The sequence below is a fragment of the Heptranchias perlo genome, chromosome X (genome assembly GCF_035084215.1).
Source record: "Heptranchias perlo isolate sHepPer1 chromosome X, sHepPer1.hap1, whole genome shotgun sequence".
In the NCBI taxonomy this organism is placed as follows: domain Eukaryota; kingdom Metazoa; phylum Chordata; class Chondrichthyes; order Hexanchiformes; family Hexanchidae; genus Heptranchias; species Heptranchias perlo.
This window is the reverse complement of record NC_090370.1, coordinates 1,311,316-1,332,751: the sequence shown is the minus strand read 5'-3', so window position 1 is coordinate 1,332,751 and position 21,436 is coordinate 1,311,316. Positions and strand designations below refer to the sequence as shown.

Sequence of the window (21,436 nt, the reverse complement as noted above, 5' to 3'; positions counted from 1 at the left end):
TCTTGTTCCTGTGTAACAGGCTCGAGGGGCTAAATGGCCTCCTCCTGCTCCTGTGTAAGAGGCTCGAGGGGCTGAATGGCCTCCTCCTGTTCCGAAGAGATCTGCCAATTAGCCTTTATGAACATGCTGGGCGCTATCTCCGTCTGAAGGCCTTGTTTCCTCCTGCTTGCAGGATCTTGTTTTGGACGGACTGGGACGCCAGCTTGCCTCGGATCGAGGCCGCTTCCATGAGTGGGGTGGGACGGCGCACCATTCACAAGGAGCTGGGGGCCGGAGGATGGCCCAACGGCTTGACTGTGGACTATCTGGAGAGACGTATCCTGTGGATCGATGCCAGGTAATGCAGGAAGCTTTTAACAACCTCCGAGTGTGCTGCGAGGGTCTGAACTTTAATCTCGCCTTCCTTGATTGAACTGTGCCAAGGGTTCAGCTTCCTCCGTGTGCGCTGCTTTTAAGGAGAGGGCGGGGGGGGGTGGCGGGTGTGGGGTGTCGATGGTCGACGTGTTTCTCTTTTAATTTGCTCTTAACGGGATTCGCAGTTGCATCTTGACCAGCGAAACTAAGTTGGCGAGTGAACTTGTGGGGGGCCGAGGGAGGGAGTTCGGCACTGGAGGTAATTGTCGGAAAGTCTTTGTGCCGCTCGTGAAGTAATTCAAACTGAAGGAAGCGGAGAGAGGGTCAAATCTCGCCTGAAAGTTATTAGAATTCCTAAACGTGTTGCTCCTGGCATCGGATTAAGCACTCGAGCGGGAAGGGAAAGAATTTAAAACAATAACACGACCAGGCAATAGGGAAGCTTGTGCGCGAGTCCTGTCCAGTGCATCGCGGTTTCATACGAGGTCCGTACGAGCTCCGACCTGGAGCCCTGTGTCTGGCTCTGGCCTCTGCGACGCTCTGATTCCCGGAGGTGTGGTGCACAGGAGAGCCGAGGGACTGTTCCCTGGCACCAGAGGGACGGAGTTGAGAGGAAATACTGGGTGAAGATTAGGCTCTTCACCCTTCAAAGGAGGTGACACAAGAGCGGGGGGCGGGTGGGGGGCCTCGCAGAGAGGTACAAAGAAAGAAAGACTTGCATTGATACACCACCTGTGTCACGACCTCAGGACGTCCCAAAGTGCTTTACAACCAACGAAGCGCTTTTGAAGTGTCGTCACTCTTGTAGTTAATGAAACGCAGCAGCCAATTTACGCACAGCAAGATCCCACAAATGTGATAATGATCAGATAATTTTTTTTAGTGATGTTGGTTGAGGGATAAATATCGGCCCCAGGACACCGGGGAGAACTCCCCCCTGCTCTTCTTCAAAATAGTGGCCGTGGGATCTTTTACGTCCACCTGAGAGGGGGCAGGCGGGGCCTCGGTTTAACGTCTCGTCGGAAAGACAGCAACTCCGACAGTAAAGGGGAATCGGGAGCACGGCTTCAAACTAAACCGTGATAGCAGGACAAGTGGGGCGGGGTGGGAAACGGGGGACAGGGTCAGGACTGGGAGAAAGGGAGGGGGGTATGGGGATTTGGGCTGATACCAGGAAGTTCTTAAAAGGGAATGATCAACACGTGGACCTCTGGGTAGAACAGAGGAAGCAAAAGCCCGGGTATTGTTTAAGCCGTTGGATGGAGGGAGATTGTCGAGCTCTTCGTTAATGGATGAGCTCGGGTGGGCCGAATGGCCTTTCTCCTCCGTGCCTCTGTCCCCTCCAGATTCGACTATTCCAATGCTCTCCTGGCCGGCCTCCCTCCTTCCACCCTCCGTAAACTTCAGCTCATCCAAAACTCTGCTGCCCCCGTATCCTAACTCGCACCGAGCCCCGTTCACCCATCACCTCCCCCCTGTGCTCGCTGACCTGCATTGGCTCCCGGTCCAGGAACGCCTCCATTTTAAAATTCTCATCCTCGTGTTCAAATCCTTCAATGGCCTCCCTCCGGCCTCCAATCTCTGTAACCTCCTCCAGCTCCTACAACCCTCCGAGATCTCTGCGCCCCTCCAATTCTGGCCTCTTGCCCATCCCCCCGATTTCCATCGCTCCCACCATTGGCGGCCGTGCCTTCAGCTGCCTGGGCCCTTAACCTCTCCGCCTCTCTCTCTCTCTCTCTCTCCCTCCCTTAAGATGCTTCTTAAGACCTACCTCTTTGACCGAGCTTTTGGTCACCTGTCCTAATATCTCCTTATGTGGCTGGGTGTTAAGTTTGGTCTGATTTACGCTCCTGCGAAGGTCCTTGGGGACGTTTTACTACGTTAGAGGTGCTGTATAAATGCAAGTTGTTGTATCCATCCAGTGATGTGAAGTCGTAGAAATCTAACCAGTTGTACCCGGTTGCGCCCGACTCTTGAACAACAGTTCGGTCTGACTCATAGCGAGCGGTCTTGCCTAGGTCCGACGCCATTTACTCTGCACTCTACGACGGAAGCAGGCTGATCGAGGTGTTGCGAGGCCACGAGTACCTGTCGCACCCCTTCGCCGTGACGCTGTACGGGGGAGAGGTCTACTGGACAGATTGGCGAACCAACACCCTGGCAAAGGCTAACAAGTGGACGGGCCACAACGTCACCGTTGTACAGAGGACCAACACGCAACCGTTCGACCTGCAGGTGTACCACCCATCTCGGCAGCCCCAAGGTAAACCGATGTCCATTTAAAAAAAAAACGGAGTGACTATTGACACTGCTGTGTCAGGCAATGAGTTGGATGCAGGGCGGGACTTATGGTTTTAGTTTACTCATAAACTACAGCAGACAGAGTCTACTCACTCATAAACTACAGCATACCCAGAGTCTGCTCACTCATAAACTACAGCAGACCCAGAGTCTACTCACTCATAAACTACAGCAGACCCAGAGTCTGCTCACTCATAAACTACAGCAGACCCAGAGTCTACTCACTCATAAACTACAGCAGACCCAGAGTCTACTCACTCATAAACTACAGCAGACCCAGAGTCTACTCACTCATAAACTACAGCAGACCCAGAGTCTACTCACTCATAAACTACAGCAGACCCAGAGTCTACACACTCATAAACTACAGCAGACAGAGTCTACTCACTCATAAACTACAGCAGACCCAGAGTCTACTCACTCATAAACTACAGCAGACAGAGTCTACTCACTCATAAACTACAGCAGACAGAGTCTACTCACTCATAAACTACAGCAGACAGAGTCTACTCACTCATAAACTACAGCAGACAGAGTCTACTCACTCATAAACTACAGCAGACCCAGAGTCTACTCACTCATAAACTACAGCAGACCCAGAGTCTACTCACTCATAAACTACAGCAGACAGAGTCTACTCACTCATAAACTACAGCAGACAGAGTCTACTCACTCATAAACTACAGCAGACAGAGTCTACTCACTCATAAACTACAGCAGACAGAGTCTACTCACTCATAAACTACAGCAGACCCAGAGTCTACACGCTCATAAACTACAGCAGACAGAGTCTACTCACTCATAAACTACAGCAGACAGAGTCTACTCACTCATAAACTACAGCAGACCCAGAGTCTACTCACTCATAAACTACAGCAGACCCAGAGTCTACTCACTCATAAACTACAGCAGACCCAGAGTCTAGTCACTCATAAACTACAGCAGACCCAGAGTCTACTCACTCATAAACTACAGCAGACCCAGAGTCTACTCACTCATAAACTACAGCAGACCCAGAGTCTGCTCACTCATAAACTACAGCAGACCCAGAGTCTGCTCACTCATAAACTACAGCAGACCCAGAGTCTGCTCACTCATAAACTACAGCAGACCCAGAGTCTACTCACTCATAAACTACAGCAGACCCAGAGTCTACTCGCTCATAAACTACAGCAGACCCAGAGTCTACTCACTCATAAACTACAGCAGACCCAGAGTCTGCTCACTCATAAACTACAGCAGACCCAGAGTCTACTCACTCATAAACTACAGCAGACCCAGAGTCTACTCACTCATAAACTACAGCAGACCCAGAGTCTACTCACTCATAAACTACAGCAGACCCAGAGTCTACTCACTCATAAACTACAGCAGACCCAGAGTCTACTCACTCATAAACTACAGCAGACAGAGTCTACTCACTCATAAACTACAGCAGACCCAGAGTCTACTCACTCATAAACTACAGCAGACCCAGAGTCTGCTCACTCATAAACTACAGCAGACCCAGAGTCTACTCACTCATAAACTACAGCAGACCCAGAGTCTACTCACTCATAAACTACAGCAGACCCAGAGTCTACTCACTCATAAACTACAGCAGACAGAGTCTACTCACTCATAAACTACAGCAGACCCAGAGTCTACTCACTCATAAACTACAGCAGACCCAGAGTCTACTCACTCATAAACTACAGCAGACCCAGAGTCTACTCACTCATAAACTACAGCAGACAGAGTCTACTCACTCATAAACTACAGCAGACCCAGAGTCTACTCACTCATATTAAATCACGGCAAACAGAATCTATACACTCATTAAATCACAGCAAACAGAGTTTGCACCCCACCTGTTTCCAGGTAATCACCTGGGAAAGGCGAAAAATCAGATTAAAAACCAGTTTTATAGGTAAAGAACAATCTAGGAGCTTCCTCTCTGACCCCCTGAGGCGATCAAAACTAGTCCAGACCACCCTGGCCCTGATTAGTGTCATGCTGTACCTAACCATTGTAAGAGGTGACCTCCGCCCCAGCCAGAAACAGGTCCAGCTCTCGCTGGGAGGAGTTGAGCCAATCGGGGTCCGCAACCCGCTGCGTCTCGTCGCGTGGGAGCCTCGTCACGAGGCTGCCGGCCGAGCCCGATCCTATCCTCGCCCCAGCGCCTGCACTCTCTCACTTCCCACTGGTGACGATCAGGAGCAGGGGATCTTGCCTCGTATGTTCGCACGTCATTAACTCGTGTACCCAGTACTGCCACCTCCGCTGAGGGCAGGTAGTTACCTATCCAGGTGAACCAAACATGAGACCACAGCCCCTTCTTTCCCCACTCGCCCCCCCCCCCGCCCCCGATCGGTGTCGCGCGCCCCCTCACCGGGTAAATCGCGTCTTTATTTTCGGAAAATAGCTTTGTGACTGCCTGTTACCCGGCTCCCTCTATATCCGCAGTAGCTTGCAAGATGTTACTTTTAAATGGCGAAACATAGGCTGTTGAAAGAGCGTGCAGGGTCCTGGGCTTTATAAATAGAGGCACAGAGTTCAAAAGCAAGGAGGTTATGCCAAACCTTTATAAAATCACTGGTTAGGCCTCATTTGGAGCATTGCTGCCAATTCTGGGCACCGCACTTTAGGAAGGATGTCGAGGCCCTTGGGGAGGGTGCAGAGGAGATTTACCAGAACGGTACCAGGGATGAGGGACCTCTGTCGTGCGGGAGAGACCGGAGAAGCTGGGATTGTTCTCCTTAGAGCAGAGAAGGTTAAGGGGGAGATTTAATAGAGGTGATCAAAATCATGAGGGGGTTTTGATAGAGTAAATAAGGAGAAACTGTTTCCAGCGGCAAGAGGGTCGGTAACCAGAGGGCACAGATCGGCAAAAGAGCCAGAGGCGACACGAGGAAACTTTTTTTTTCTTACGCAGCGAGTTGTTCTGATCTGGAATTCGCTGCCTGAAAGGGCGGTGGAAGCAGATTCAATAGTAACTTTCAAAAGGGAATTGGATAAATACCCGAAGGGGAAAAATTTGCAGGGCTTTGGGGGAAAGAGCAGGGGGGGAGTGGGACCAATTGGATAGCTCTTTCAAAGAGCCGGCAGAGGCACGATGGGCAGAATGGCCTCCTGTGCTGTATCATTCTTTGTGCTAGATAGAATGCTGACCTATGCATTTCATGGTTTTTCTGCCTGGCAGATTCTCACTCGTTCTCGTTTCGCCCTTGTAAATGGGCGTGGCAAACGCTGGTAGCTTTTAAATAATGTTGACGTTTACACACTTAATTAGCCGGTGGCATTGCGTTGCCATGTTCAGTAACCACGCGTAACCCTCTGAGGTTGTGGGGTGGGGTGATGGCAGGGCGAAGACGAGCCTTGTAGACTATTAGTCTGGAATAGTCCTTTAATTCCCAGAGTTCCTTCGCTGGGAATCATCGACCAGAGCTGGAAGAGAGTTAACAAGGTATATTTAATTCACATCGAGAATGTCCCCCAACTCCTGGGAGTTAAACTTGCCTCCTGGACGCCTTTTAATACTCTCGATTTTCCTCTTAAACGATTATCTGCATTTGTTTTTTTTGCCGACTTTCCCCCCCGAAGGCGTTGACTCTCTCGTCTCTCCTTTTAATTGCAGCTCCAAACCCGTGTGCAGCTAACGGCGGGAGAGGTCCCTGCTCACATCTCTGCCTGATCAACTACAATGCTACCCCGTCCTGCGCCTGCCCCCACCTGATGAAACTAGCTAAAGACAAGAAGACCTGCTTTGGTGAGTGCTTCGCCGCGTCGGGAGGGGTTCCCCTTCTGAAGTCCCAAAATTAATTGTTTTTGTGGTGGGGAGAAGGTGCGGGGGGAAAGTGTTCACCAGAACAAAATGTTTCAACGTTACGGTGTAATTTCTTCCTGGTTGGAAATTAAGGAGGCACAGGCTGAAGATTAGTACCGGAAGAAAGGAGGGGTAGGTTAAGAAGAAATGTTTTCAGGGTGTCTTTAGAACATTGGATGCTTTACCGCAAGGGAGCTATTGAGGCTGAGACTGCATTTGGCATTTCCACAACAAATTGCATTTATACAACGCCTTTAATGCACTAAAACGTCCAAAGATGCTTCACAGCAGTGATTATCAAACTAAATTTGACACCGAGCCTCATGTAGAAATATTAGGGACAGGTGACCAAAAGCTCAGTCAAAGAGGTAGGTTTTAAGGAGGAGAGAGAGAGAGACGGAGAGGTTTAGGGAGGGAATTCCAGAGCTCGGGGCCCAGGCAGCTGAAGGCACGGCCGCCGATGGTGGGGGCGATGGAAATCGGGGGATGCGCAGGAGGCCAGAATTGGAAGAGCGCGGAGATCTCGGAGGGTCGTCGGGGTTGGAGGAGGTCACAGAGATATGGAGGGGCGGGCGAGGCCGTGGAAGGGGTTTGAACAGGAGGGTGGAGAATTTTAACGCCAGTGGGCGGTTCGTACCTGTGTTTTACGACGGTGCATTTTAAAAATTGGATTTATCGGTCTCCGTGGCAGAGTTCAAGAAGTTCCTGCTGTACGCCAGGCAGATGGAGATCCGGGGAGTTGACATCGACAACCCCTACTACAACTTCTTCATCTCCTTCACCGTCCCCGACATCGATAACGTCACGGTCGTCGACTACGATGCCGTCGAGAGGCGGATATACTGGTCCGACGTCAGGACTCAAACCATCAAGCGAGCCTTCATCAACGGCACTGGAGTGGAGACCGTGGTCTCGGCAGGTGAGTGAAGCCCCTCAGGCGCGGTGTTGCTCGTAAGCGCGGGAGAGGGGGAGGTTGGTTCGTTTGCAGCCCACCTCCACCGTCGTCTGCAGATTCGCGCCTCCAGATCTCCGCTTGCCTGCAGCTGTCAGCCCCGGCTCAGCGGGCAGTCACGTACGCATAGGCCCTGACCGGGTAAGGATGGCAGGGTTCCTTCTCCGAAGGGGCATTCGAGTGAAACCAGTTGGGTTTTTAACCGCAGTTTCCATGGTCAGTTTTTTTTTTGGTGGCCGCTCACAGATTACCATTTCTTCGAATTAGTTTTTGCAACTGGGATTCAAACTCCTGGTGCCTCGGTTGCTGGAGACCAGTATCACAACAATCGCACTCCCCCACCATTTTTCCTTAAAGTGTTACGTATAAATCCTTCGTGAACGACATGTCTGTAACCCTCTCAGTGTTGAAATCTCAGCTGGCAATAACGTACCCTTCATTGGCTCGATTTAGCAGCGGGGAAAATCCCACTGAGTTTTTTAACGCTGCACGGGAAACTGGGCTCCAAGAAACATCGAAAATAGGAGGGAAGAGTAGGCCGTTCGGCCCTTCGGGCCTGCTCCGCCATTCAAATTGACCATGGCTGATCGTCTAACTCAGTACCCTGTTCCCGCTTTTTCCCCATATCCCTTGATCCCTTTCGCATTAAGAAATATATCTATCTCCTTCTTGAATACATCAAAAGCATCCTCAAAACCTGCCCCCTTCACTCTGTGTCTCTCGCAGTCTCTTTCGCTCATCTTTTTTCCCTTTCCCTCTTTTTATAAGAACGTAAGAAATAGGAGCAGGAGGAGGCCAATCGGCCCCTCGAGCCTGCTCCGCCATTCAATAAGATCATGGCTGATCTGATCCTAACCTCAAATCTAAATTCATGTCCAATTTCCTGCCCGCTCCCCGTAACCCCTAATTCCCTTTACTTCTAGGAAACTGTCGATTTCTGTTTTAAATTTATTTAATGATGTAGCTTCCACAGCTTCCCGGGGCAACAAATTCCACAGACCTACCACCCTCTGAGTGAAGAAGTTTCTCCTCATCTCAGTTTTGAAAGAGCAGCCCCTTATTCTAAGATTATGCCCCCTCGTTCTAGTTTCACCCATCCTTGGGAACATCCTTACCGCATCCACCCGATCAAGCCCCTTCACAATCTTATATGTTTCAATAAGATCGCCTCTCATTCTTCTGAACTCCAATGAGTAGAGTCCCAATCTACTCAACCTCTCCTCATATGTCCGCCCCCTCATCCCCGGGATTAACAGAGTGAACCTTCTTTGTACTGCCTCAAGAGCAAGTATGTCTTTTCTTAAGTATGGACACCAAAACTGTATGCAGTATTCCAGGTGCGAATTCACCAATACCTTATATAACTGCAGCAATACCTCCCTGTTTTTATATTCTTTTCTTTGATTTTTTTTTCCCTTATATTTTCGCCCTCCTCATTTTCTCTCTTTCGTTTATCGCTCACTCTGTCGCTCTCACGCTCGCTCTTTCTCGCTCTTGTGCTCTCTTTATCCATTCCTTTTTTTAAAACTTTCTTACCTCCTTTCACCCCGCACCCTGCTCCTAAAATCCATTTGGAAAGCACCTTGTGTTGTTTCACTGTGTGAAAGGCGCTACACGAGCGTTAAGTTCTGGGGCAGCGAGTAAGCACGAAACGTCTGCTTACTGACCAGCTGCGCTGCAGTGAAGTAAAACGCACAGCGCGATGATGGTGCACTAAGCTACGTCGTAGAGTGTGTGTGTGCGCCTCAGTAGAGATTCGTACCAGTGCATGGGTTCAAATTGAGGATGAATTGGTGAGAGTGGAGCCGCTAACGCCCGTTGCCCACTTGCTCTGCCCGTCTCCAGATTTGCCGAACGCTCATGGCCTTGCTGTTGACTGGGTGTCGAGGAACCTCTTCTGGACAAGCTACGACGCCAACAAAAAGCAGATCAACGTGGCCAGGCTGGACGGCTCCTTCAAGAACGCGGTGATCCAGGGCCTGGACAAGCCTCACTGCCTGGTGTTGCACCCACTGAAAGGGTAAGCGTGTTTTGAGAGCTCTCTCTTGTGCATTGATCACTGAAGATGATACCAGAATTCCTTGATTCGCATCACCAACAACTTGCATTTATACAGCGCCTTTAACGTAGTGAAACGTCCCCAAGGCGCTTCACAGGAGCGTAAATCAGACAAAATGTGATACCGAGCCACATAAGGAGATATTCGGGACAGGTGACCAAAAGCTCGGTCAAGGAGGTAGGTTTTAAGGAACGTCTTAAAGGAGGAGAGAGAGGCGGAGAGGTTTAGGGAGGGAATTCCAGAGCTTAGGGGCCCGGGCAGCTGAAGGCACGGCCGCCGATGGTGGGAGCGATGGAAATCGGGGGATGCGCAAGAGGCCAGAATTGGAGGAGCGCAGAGCTCTCTGAGGGTTGTCGGGGCTTGAGGAGGTTACAGAGATGGGGGAGTGGGGCGCGAGGGCCATGGAGGGGTTTGAACAGGAGGATGAGAATTTTAATGTCAGTGGGCGGTTCATACCTGTTTTTTTACGACGGTGCTTTTTAAAATTGGATTTATAGGTCTCCGTTGCAGAGTTTAAGAAGTTCCTGCTTTACTCCCGGCAGATGGAGATCCGGGGAGTTGACATCGACAACCCCTACCAGAATTGGAAACCCCTGTCAGAACCCCAACCCCTTTACAGAGGCCTGAATTGGAGGAGCGCAGAGATCTCGGAGGGTTGCAGGGGCTGGAGGAGGTTACAGAGATAGGGAGGGGCGAGGAGGCCATGGAGGGATTTGAACAGGAGGGTGAGAATTTTAAAATCGAGGCATTCCCGGACCGGGAGCCGATGTGGGTCAGCGAGCACAGCGGGTGATGGGTGAACGGGACTCGGTGCGCGTTAGGGTACGGAGGCAGCACAAGTTTTAGATGAGCTGAAGTTTACGGAGGGTGGAAGATGGGAGGCCGGTCAGGAGAGAATTGGAATAGTCGAGTCTGGAGGTAACAAAGGCACGGATGAGGGCTTCAGCAGCAGATGGGCTGAGAATGATACCAGAACTGAGAGGTTATACCTATCAGGAAAGTCTGAACAGGCTGGGGACTCTTCTCTCTAGAAAAGAGAAGGCTGAGGGGTGACCCTGATAGAGGTCTTCAAAATTATGAAGGGGTTCGATAGGGTAGACGTAGAGAAGATGTTTCCACTTGTGGGGGAGGCCAGAACTAGGGGGCCATAAATATAAGATAGTCACTAATAAATCCAATAGGGAATTCAGGAGAAACTTCTTTACCCAGAGAGCGCTGAGAATGTGGAACTCACTCCCACATGGAGTGGTTGAGGCGAATCGTGCAGATGCATTTAAGGGGAAGCTGGATAAACACATGGGGGAGAAAGGAATAGAAGAATAGGGTGAGATGAAGAGGAGAGGGAGGAGGCTCGTGTGGAGCATAAACACCGGCAGGGGCCAGTTGGGCCGAATGGCCCGTTTCTGTGCTGCAAATTCTATGCAAGAGTTCACAGACGAGCATGTGCTGAAATTCAAAACTTATCCTAAGGTCTTGCCAACGCCCCCTCAGGCAGCTAGAATGTTTTCGGAAGTACCGAGCAGTTCTGCGAAGAATGGCTTTCACCGGAGCTAATTTTTGTGTCTCATTGTCACAGCTCATGTGTGGTAGCTATTGTTGGAAGCACACGCAAGGTTGCCCGGGAAGGGTGTCAGTACAGTAGATCATCGGATCGTTGCGCTAATTGTCCCTGTCCATTGTTCCAACAAATTGTAGACGTCCAAATATAAATTAAAGTCAAATCGACCAAATCCTTCAACTGACGGCAGTTGATTAGACGATTTTAACAAGTGGGACCAATGAGAAGAGCCTCTCTTGTTTTTTTTAAAATATTGGCTCTGAATGAATAATTGACCCAAAAATTGTTCCAGCCTTGTGTCTCTTCAATGGTGCGATGAGGAGGAGGGGGGGGAGTACAAGAGGCCAGAGTCAAGAGGAGCGGAGAGTTTCAGGGGAGTTGGTCGTAGGGCTGGAGGCGGTTAGTGGGATGAGTGCAGCCGTGCCTTCAGCTGCCTGGGCCCGAAGCTCTGGAATTCCCTCCCTAAACCTCTCCGCCTCTCTCTCCTCCTTTAAGACGCTCCTTAAAACCTACCTCTTTGACCGAGCTTTTGGTCACCTGTCCTAATATCTCCATATGTGGCTCGGTGTCAAATTCTGTCTGATTTACGCTCCCGTGAAGCACCTCGGGGATGTTTTTATTACGTTAAAGGCGCTGTATAAATGCAAGTTGATACTGTATAGATGCGAGAGATCACTGTAGGGGTATTGTTCACCTTAAGAGGGGGGTGCTGGCTGAGTCCGTTTGGCAGAGATGTATATATTTTACTTCAACCAGCAGCCTGTTAGACAGCCAAGTAAGTATCTTAGAAGCCTGTGTCTGCAGCTCCTCGTTTATGTCTGGATTTTCGTGGTGGGTATCGCAAAGCCAAGTAACAGGAGCTTCCCCAGACAGAAGAGGCTGCTTGATCGAGACTGTCTTGGGATCCAGCTCGCTGTGGTGATCTATTCCTGCGATTTCCCAGTGAGGTCGCCTGGCGCCCACGTCCCAAAGCACTTTACGGCCAAGTGCTTTTGAAGTGTAGTCGCTGTGGTGATCCAGGAAGCCAATCTGCGCACAGCAAGATCCCACAAACAACAATGTGATAATTACTTGGAATTTTACAGCACAGAAACAGGCCATTCGGCCCAACTGGTCCGTGCTGGTGTTTATGTCCAACACGGGCCTCCTCCCTCCCTACTTCATCTCACCCTATCACGTAACCTCCTATTCCTTTCTCCCTCATATGTTTATCCAGCTTCCCCTTAAATGCATCCATACGATTTGCCTCAACCACTCCATGTGGGAGCGAGTTCCACATTCTCGCCACTCTCTGGGTAAAGAAGTTTCTCCTGAATTCCCGATTGGATTTATTGGTGACTATCTTATATTTATGGCCCCCTAGTTTTGGTCTCTCCCTCCGTAAGTGGAAACATCTTCTCTACGTCTACGCGATCGAACCCCTTTGGGATGCCCTGAGCTCGCAAAAGGCACTGTGTATGTAAATGCAAGTCTTTGTTGTTTGCGAAACCCGAACGCTTTCCCCCAACCAGCAGCCTGAGAGCCTCTCACGCAGCCCTCTTGATGACGACTGACACGCGGGCGCCATACGGCCTCACTGGGAAATCGCAGGAATAGCATCACTCAGAATTATAGAAGTTTACAACATGGAAACAGGCCCTTCGGCCCAACATGTCCATGTCGCCCAGTTTATACCACTAAGCTGGTCCCAATTGCCTGCACTTGGCCCATATCCCTCTATACCCATCTTACTCATGTAACTGTCCAAATGCTTTTTAAAAGACAAAATTGTACCCGCCTCTACTACTGCCTCTGGCAGCTCGTTCGGCTGCTGCCACGGAACTCTCTGTTCCTACACTTGTCGGCAGCACCGCAGAGAGCTGGATCCCAAGACGGTCTATTAGGCCACCTCTCGTGATGACCAGATCATCTGCTTTAGTGGTGTTGGTTGAGGGATAAATATCGGCCCTCAGGACACCGGGGAGAACTCTTCCAATAGTGGCCCTGGGATCTTGCACATCCACCCGAGAGGGCTGACGGGGGGGTGGGGGGGGCCACGGTTTAACGTCTCATCTGAAGGACGCCCCCCGCCCCCTCCGACGGTGCAGCGCTGCCTCGTCGCTGCACTGGGAGTGCCGGCCTGGATTATGGGGTTCGAGGAAGAAACTGACCCCGAGACCAGAGATCATGACGGTTGGCCGAGAGCTTGTCCGAAGAGGGGCCTTTTAAGGGAGAGGGGGAGGCCGAGGGGTTGAGGCCGGGATTCCCGAAGCGTGGGACCTAGGCAGCTGAAGGCACGGGCGTCGATCGAGGGGGGGGGGGGGCAAAGGGTAAGGAGGGGAAGCACCAGAGGTCGGAATCGAAGGAACAGAGAGTTCCGGGGCAGCAGCCAAGTCCCGTCGAGATGGACATAACGTCCACGGCACTATTTGAACAACAGCAGGGAGTTCTCCTGGTGTCCTGCCAACATTCCTCCTTCAGGCAACACTACCAAAAAAACAAAACAGGATGATTAACTGACCAGTCATCTCTCACTTATACCCTGCTGTGTGCTCGATGCGTTTCCGCTTTTGCCTGTCCCAACAACAGTTGACAGCGTTTCATGGGGCCATAAAGTGCCCTGAAGACAGGAGTGAAGTGCCGTATAAATTTCACTCATTGCAGAATCAGCCGGCTAGTTTCACTTTGCTTTTTAATGTGTTCTGACAGCAGAGAGAGAGGGAGAGAGAGAGAGATTTCTCGCTTGAAAAAAAAAACGCTGTCGGTGGTTGCGGGGGGGGTGGTGGAGCTGCGTACCTGGTGGATGAGTTAAGAGTTTCTGAATGAGTTGGCTCCCAGGGGGAGGGGCTAGGGGACAGGCAGCGACAAGCCTGGGAAGAGATAAACTTAAAAGAGGGAGGCGCGGGGGATCAGTAAACAACACGCTTTGTTTGATAATCGTGGAATCATGCAGCGCTGAAAGAGACTGTTTGGCCCATCGTACCTGAAAGCTTTGAGAGGGCTACCCACGGCAGCCACCCCGGTCCCCCCGCCCCCTCCCTTTCATAGCCCTGCAAATTGTTTCCCATTCGAGTATTTATCCAATTCCCTTTTGAAAGTTATTATTGAATCTGCTTCCACCGCCCTTTTAGGCAGCGCATTCCAGATCATAACAACTCGCTGTGTAAAAAAACATTCTCCTCACCTCCCCCCTCTGGTTCTTTTACCAATTATCTTAAATCTGTGTCCTCTAATTACTGACCCTCCTGCCACTGGAAACATTATTTACTCTGTCAAAACCCCTCATGATTTTGAACACCTCTATTAAATCTCCCCATTAACCTTCTCTGCTCTAAGGAGAACAACCCCAGCTTCTCCAGTCTCTCCGCATAACCGAAGTCCCTCATCCCTGGTGCCGTTCTGGTAAATCTCCTCTGCACCCTCTCCGAGGGTATCCTTGACATCCTTCCTGAAGTGTGGTGCCCAGGGGATGAAAATGTCACCGGTAATGTTCGATTCAAGTTTTGTCACGGGAGAGTTAGAATCATAGAATCATAGAGGTTTACAACATGGAAACAGGCCCTTCGGCCCAACATGTCCATGTCGCCCAGTTTATACCACTAAGCTAGTCCCAATTGCCTGCACTTGGCCCATATCCCTCTATACCCATCTTACCCATGTAACTGTCCAAATGCTTTTTAAAAGACAAAATTGTACCCGCCTCTACTACTGCCTCTGGCAGCTCGTTCCAGACACTCACCACCCTTTGAGTGAAAAAATTGCCCCTCTGGACCCTTTTGTATCTCTCCCCTCTCACCTTAAATCTATGCCCCCTCGTTATAGACTCCCCTACCTTTGGGAAAAGATTTTGACTATCTACCTTATCTATGCCCCTCATTATTTTATAGACTTCTATAAGATCACCCCTGAACCTCCTACTCTCCAGGGAAAAAAGTCCCAGTCTATCCAACCTCTCCCTATAAGTCAAACCATCAAGTCCCGGTAGCATCCTAGTAAATCTTTTCTATAATATCCTTTAATAATATCCTTTCTATAATAGGGTGACCAGAACTGTACACAGTATTCCAAGTGTGGCCTTACTAATGTCTTGTACAACTTCAACAAGACATCCCAACTCCTGTATTCAATGTTCTGACCAATGAAACCAAGCATGCTGAATGCCTTCTTCACCACCCTATCCACCTCTGACTCCACTTTCAAGGAGCTATGAACCTGTACTCCGAGATATCTCTGTTCTATAACTCTCCCCAACGCCCTACCATTAACGGAATAGATCCTGGCCCGATTCGATCTACCAAAATGCATCATCTCACATTTATCTAAATTAAACTCCATCTGCCATTCATCGGCCCACTGGCCCAATTTTTCAAGATCCCGTTGCAATCCTAGATAACCTTCTTCACTGTCCACAATGCCACCAATCTTGGTGTCATCTGCAAACTTACTAACCATGCCTCCTAAATTCTCATCCAAATCATTAATATAAATAACAAATAACAGCGGACCCAGCACCGATCCCTGAGGCACACCGCTGGTCACAGGCCTCCAGTTTGAAAAACAACCCTCTACAACCACCCTCTGGATTGACGACAGAAGACAATCAGTGGGAGTTGAATGCGGGACGTCCCTGAGATTTCTGCTTTTACAATGGCTCGGGAGAAAGGAGCCACAGTGAGGCTGGGCTTGGGATTTTACAGCACAGAAACAGGCCATTCGGCCCAACAGGTCCGTGCTGGTGTTTATGCTCCACACGAGCCTCCTCCCTCCCTACTTCATCTCACCCTATCACCATATCCTTCTATTCCTTTCTCCCTCATGTGTTTATCCAGCTTCCCCTTAAATCCATCTCCGCTATTCGCCTCAACCACTCCATGTAGGAGCGAGTTCCACATTCTCACCGCTCTCTGGGTAAAGAAGTGTCTCCTGAATTCCCTACTGGATTTATCAGTGACTATCTTACATTTACGGCCCCCTAGTTTTGGCCTCCCCAAACATCATCTCAACGTCTACCCTGTCGAACCCCTTCATAATTTTAAAGACCTCCATCAGGCCACCCCTCAGCCTTCTCTTTTCCAGAGAAAAGTTCTGTGAATTCATCGTGACACTGTGCGAGGAAAGTTAATTCTTCAAGGTCTCTGTTCACTTCCACAACTCCGCAGACGGGGACCAAAAGGAAAAGAAACTGTGGGACACGATTTTCTTGCACTTGTATTTTTGAGGGATGATTTTTTTTTTCTCTCTGTAGTATAATTCATACGTTTCCCCTTCTCCCTTGTTTTGCCCTCCTCCTCCTGAACAGGCTGAGATGGGCAGGAGTAGAGTATCGCGAGCACTCTTGAGCGGCCGACCTCCCTGTTTTCGAGAATAGGCACAGAGTGTTGGCATGATACGAACGTACTTGCTTTTTTTGGGCAGGGAGAGGCTCCCTGGCCCCTCAAGCTTAACCCCACCCTCGTGGTGGCCGGAGCCACCTGACGAGACCCTTCCCACTCGCCCCTCGCAGCCCTGTAATCTCCTGGGGGAGAGAGAAATAACCCAGGCCCATTAAGAGAAAAAATACTCTGGGGGGAAATCCCTCTCCGGCCCCCTCAGGCGATCGAAACCAGTCCAGGAGATCGCGTGGGACCAGGTGTCATCGATAAACACACTTACCTTCTATACGACGCCATCTCTGCCCCCGGTCAGGAACCCCTATTGAGGGCTCACAGAGAGCCAGCACCCGCCGCAGCAGCCGGCGACGATTTCCAGAGGCTCGCTACTCTCTGGCTACTCAACTGTAGAGAGGCGTCACGGCCAAGCCTGATTCTGCGCCTGTTCTAAAGTACCTAATTTGCTGTTAAAGCGCTTTGGGACATCCTGAGGTCATGAAAGGCGCTGTATAAATGCTGGTCTTTGTTCATTCTTTTTATTTCTCTCTCTCTTTCTGTTTGTCTTTCTTTCTGTCTTTCTCTCCGTTCTCTCTTAGAACAGCAGGATAGAAATAGAGTTGATTTATGGTGAAACAGACAGCATTTTAATCTTTTCATCATGAAAATCTCCTCCCCCTGTCTCTTTCCTCCCCCCCCCCCCCCCCCCCCTTCATGATGAAAATCTCCTCCCCCCGCCACCACCACCACCACCACCACCACCCCACCTGACTATCGGCCCCGAGAAATAAATCCAATCCTTCCCAGTGAATTCCATGCAGACACGTGGCTTTGTTCTGTAATGTGTTGCAGCTGTGCGCGCCGTCGTGGAGTGTGTGACTTAGAGGCTCAAAAGGAAAATCTGCAGGAGCCTTTGGGGCCTCTGCTAATCTCCCTGCAGGCCCCACGGAAAGATCGGTAATTCCTTCCAGACTGCACTGTGCCTGGAAACGACTCTCACGAGCCCCCCCCCCGCGTTCGGCGAGCGAATGCGCGCGAGATTGAGTCGCAAAGAGGCCTGCAGCATACGGGCTGGCTCCGATGATTAGTTTTGTTGCGCGTGTTTTGTAAAAGTTGGTGCGTTTGGGGGGGGATAAATAGGAAGGACCTTGCATTTATACCAGCACCTTTCACAGACTCAGGATGTCCCAAAGCGCTTTACGGCCAGTGGAGTACTTTTGGAAGTGTGGTCGCTGTTGTAATGTGGGAAACGCAGCAGCTAATTTGCGCACAGCAAGATCCCACAAATGTGATAAATAACCAGAACGTGTTTTTTTTTAATGATGTTTGTTGAGGGATAAATATCGGCCCCCCAGGACGCCGGGGAGAATTCCCTCCCCCCCCCCCCCCGCTCTTCTTCAAACTAGTGGCCGTGGGATCTCTTAACGCCCACCGGACAGGGCAGGCGGGACTTTGATTTAATGTCTCATCTGAAAGACGGCCCCTCAGACAGGCGCGGCGCTCCCTCGGCACCGCCCCCCCCGACAGGCGCGGCGCTCCCTCGGCACCGCCCCTCCGACTGCGCGGCGCTCCCTCGGCGCCGCCCCTCAGACAGGCGCGGCGCTCCCTGAATTATGTACTGAAGTCTCTGGAGTGGGGGCTCGAACCCACGACCCTCTGATCCAGAGGCAAGAGGGAAATCAACTGTGCCAAGCTGACGAGTGATCAGAAGCGTGTCACGTTTGTTGTTGAATGCATCGCCAAGTGATCTGGACCTGCTCTTGGTTCTTCCAGTCTCCCTCCTGTTGACGTTACTACCCTTCCACTCTCCGTAAACTGGATCTCGACCAAAGCTCTGCTGACCTGTATCCTAACTCGCACCAAGTCCCGTTCGCCCATCGCCCCACCCCCACCCCCCGTGCTCGCTGACCCACATCGGCTCCCGGTCTGGGAACGCCTCGATTTTAAAATTCTCATCCTCCTGTTCAAATCCCTCCATTGCCTCACCTCCCTCCCCCCTCCCTATCACTGTAACCTCCCACAACCTTCCGAGATCTCTGCGCTCTTCCAATTCTGGCCTCTTGTGCATCCGCAGTTCCCTTCGCTCCACCGTCGGCGGCCGGGCCCTAAGCTCTGGAATTCCCTCCCTAAACCTCTCCGCCTCTCTCTCTCCTTCAAGACGCTCCTTAAAACCTACCTCACCTGTCTTAATACCTCATGTGGCTCGGTGTCTGATAATTCTCCTGTGAAGCGCTGTATAAAAGCAAGTTGCTGTCCAATCTTTCATCTATAGCTTTGCGCTTGCCTCCTTCTCCCGTGTCGGTCAAGACAGCCGGGAGCAAAAGAAATTGCTTAGCCCATCGTTCTGATTAAGTTGTGACGTGTATTAAACCTTCCCTTCCCCTTTGCCCCCCCACCCTCCACTCCACTCCACTCCACTCCACTCCACCCCATCCCTCTCCTACTGCACAGCGTCTGTACGGATTGCAAGTAGCAGGCTGGGGAGCGAGATTTAAGACGGGTAGCTTGCCAGCCTTAAAAAACGCTCCATCTGGTGGCCCGGCTGAGAATTGCTGAAACGTCACCACTAACGAATGAAAGGGATTTACATGACACACAGCGTGGGGACTGGCAAATACCCAGCCCGCCGAGTTGCGCCGTGACCACGGCGTTACTAGTGCCCCCTGGGTCAGCCCAAAAAAAAACCCAAAGTAAACAGGGTGCAAATTTAAATCTTCCCCCTTAACCTTCTCTGCTCCAAGGAGAACAATCCCAGCTTCTCCGGTCTCTCCGCATAACTGAAGTCCCTCGTCCCTGGTGAATCTCCCCCGCACCCTCTCCGAGGCGTAGTTTGAAAGTTTGCAGATCACTGCATTTCCGAGTTTCGTGTCAACAGTGAGGAGGATGGTCGCAGACTTCAGGAGGACGTAGACAGACTGGTGAAATGGGAAGACGCCTGCCTTCAGCTGCCCGGGCCCTAAGCGCTGTAATTCCCTCCCTAAACCTCTCCCTCTCTCTCCCTCTTTTAAGACGCTCCTTAAAACCTACCTCTTTGACCAAGCTTTTGGTCACCTGTCCCTAATATCTCCTTATGTGGCTCGGTGTCTGATTTTTGTCTGATTTACGCTCCTGTGAAGCGCCTTGGGATAAGAACATAAGAAATAGGAGCAGGAGGAGGCCAATCGGCCCCTCGAGTCTGCTCCGCCATTCAATAAGATCATGGCTGATCTGATCCTAACCTCAAATCTAAATTCATGTCCAATTTCCTGCCCGCTCCCCGTAACCCCTAACTCCCTTCACTTCTAGGAAACTGTCTATTTCTGCTTTGAATTTATTCAATGATGTAGCTTCCTGGGGCAGCAAATTCCACAGACCCACCACCCTCTGAGTGAAGAAGTTTCTCCTCATCTCAGTTTTGAAGGAGCAGCCCCTTATTCTGAGATTATGCCCCCTAGTTCTAGTTTCACCCAACCTTGGGAACATCCTCACCGCATCCACCCGATCAAGCCCCTTCACAATCTTATATGTTTCAATAAGATCGCCTCTCATTCTTCTGAACTCCAATGAGTAGAGTCCCAATCTACTCAACCTCTCCTCATATGTCCGCCCCCTCATCCCCGGGATTAACCGAGTGAACCTTCTTTGTACTGCCTCGAGAGCAAGTATGTCTTTTCTTAAGTATGGAGACCAAAACTGTATGCAGTATTCCAGGTGCGGTCTCACCAATACCTTATATAACTGCAGCGATACCTCCCTGTTTTTATATTCTATCCCCCGAGCAATAAAAGCCAACATTCCGTTGGCTTTCTTGATCACCTGCTGCACCTGCATACTAACTTTTTGATTTTCTTGGGATGTTCTACTACGTTGAAGGTGCTATATAAATGCAAATTGTTATTAAATTTAAAGCATGCAAATTGTGAAGTTATGCATTTTAGAAGGAAGAATGAGGAGAGGCAATATGAATTAAATGGTACAATTTTAAAGGGAGTGCAGGAACAGAGAGACCTGGGGGGGTGCGTACACAAGCCTTTGAAGGTAGCGGGACAAGTTGTGAAGGCTGCTAAAAAAGCATACGGGATCCTGGGCTTCACAAATAGAGTCAGAGAGGACAAAAGCAAGGAAGTTATGCTAAACCTTTATAAATCACTGGTTAGGTCTCAGCTGGAGTATTGTGTCCCAATTCTGGGCACAGCACTTTAGGAAGGATGTCCAGGCCCTTGGAGAGGGTGCGGAGGAGATTTACCAGAACGGTACCAGGGATGAGGGACTTCAGTTACGCAGAGAGACTGGAGAAGCTGGGATTGCACTCCTTAGAGCAGAGAAGGTTAAGGGGGGAGATTTAATAGAGGTGATCAAAATCATGAGGGGTTTTGATAGAGTGCATGGGAAGAAACTGTTTCCAGTGGCAGGAGGGTCGGTAACCAGAGGACACAAATTTAAGATAATTGGTAAAAGAACCAGAGGGGAGATGAGGAGAATGTTTTTTTACGCAGCGAGTTGTGATGATCTGGAACGCGCTGCCTGAACGGGCGGTGGGAGCAGATTCAATAGTAACTTTCAAAAGGGAATTGGATAAATACTTGGAAAGGAACAATTTGCTGGGTTAAAGGGGAAAGAGCAGGAAGGGAATGGGACACTAATTGGATAGCTCTTTCAAAGGGCCGGCACGGGCACGATGGGCCGAACGGCCTCCCTTCTCTGCTGTACCATTCTATGATCCTCTTGCCCTATTTGCGATGCGCTTGTAATGAAGTGAAACCAATGGAGAGGCTGCCCAGTGGTTACTCTGCCTGTCTCTCCCTCACAGGAAGTTATTCTGGACAGACGGGGATAGTCTCAACGTAGCCAACATGGATGGCACCAACAGAACAACCCTGTTTACGAACCAGAAGGCACCGGTCGGTGAAGTTTCAGCCATTAACATTACACGTTCTACTGCGTAGGGACAGACTCGCGCGCCTTCAATCCCCTGCGTGGAGCCCCGCTAAGCAAGAGCGGGAGACTGCATTGGGAGGGGGAGAGGGCAGATTCGACAGGCCTGTGCCCAACTTCCGCACTCCTTGCTTGGAATAGTTATTGG

At 50.4% G+C, this 21,436-nt stretch overlaps 1 protein-coding gene across 1 annotated transcript in view; it reads left to right on the top strand.

The window, feature by feature from the left end:
* The window catches only part of LOC137306880 (low-density lipoprotein receptor-related protein 1-like), a 252,054-nt gene that overhangs the window by 88,759 nt on the left and 141,859 nt on the right, over positions 1 to 21,436 (top strand). Inside the window, 6 exon segments of the mRNA XM_067976269.1 lie at positions 173 to 337; positions 2,373 to 2,617; positions 6,272 to 6,403; positions 7,152 to 7,379; positions 9,258 to 9,432; positions 21,164 to 21,258. Of these exon segments, the coding sequence (XP_067832370.1) occupies positions 173 to 337; positions 2,373 to 2,617; positions 6,272 to 6,403; positions 7,152 to 7,379; positions 9,258 to 9,432; positions 21,164 to 21,258 (1,040 nt within the window).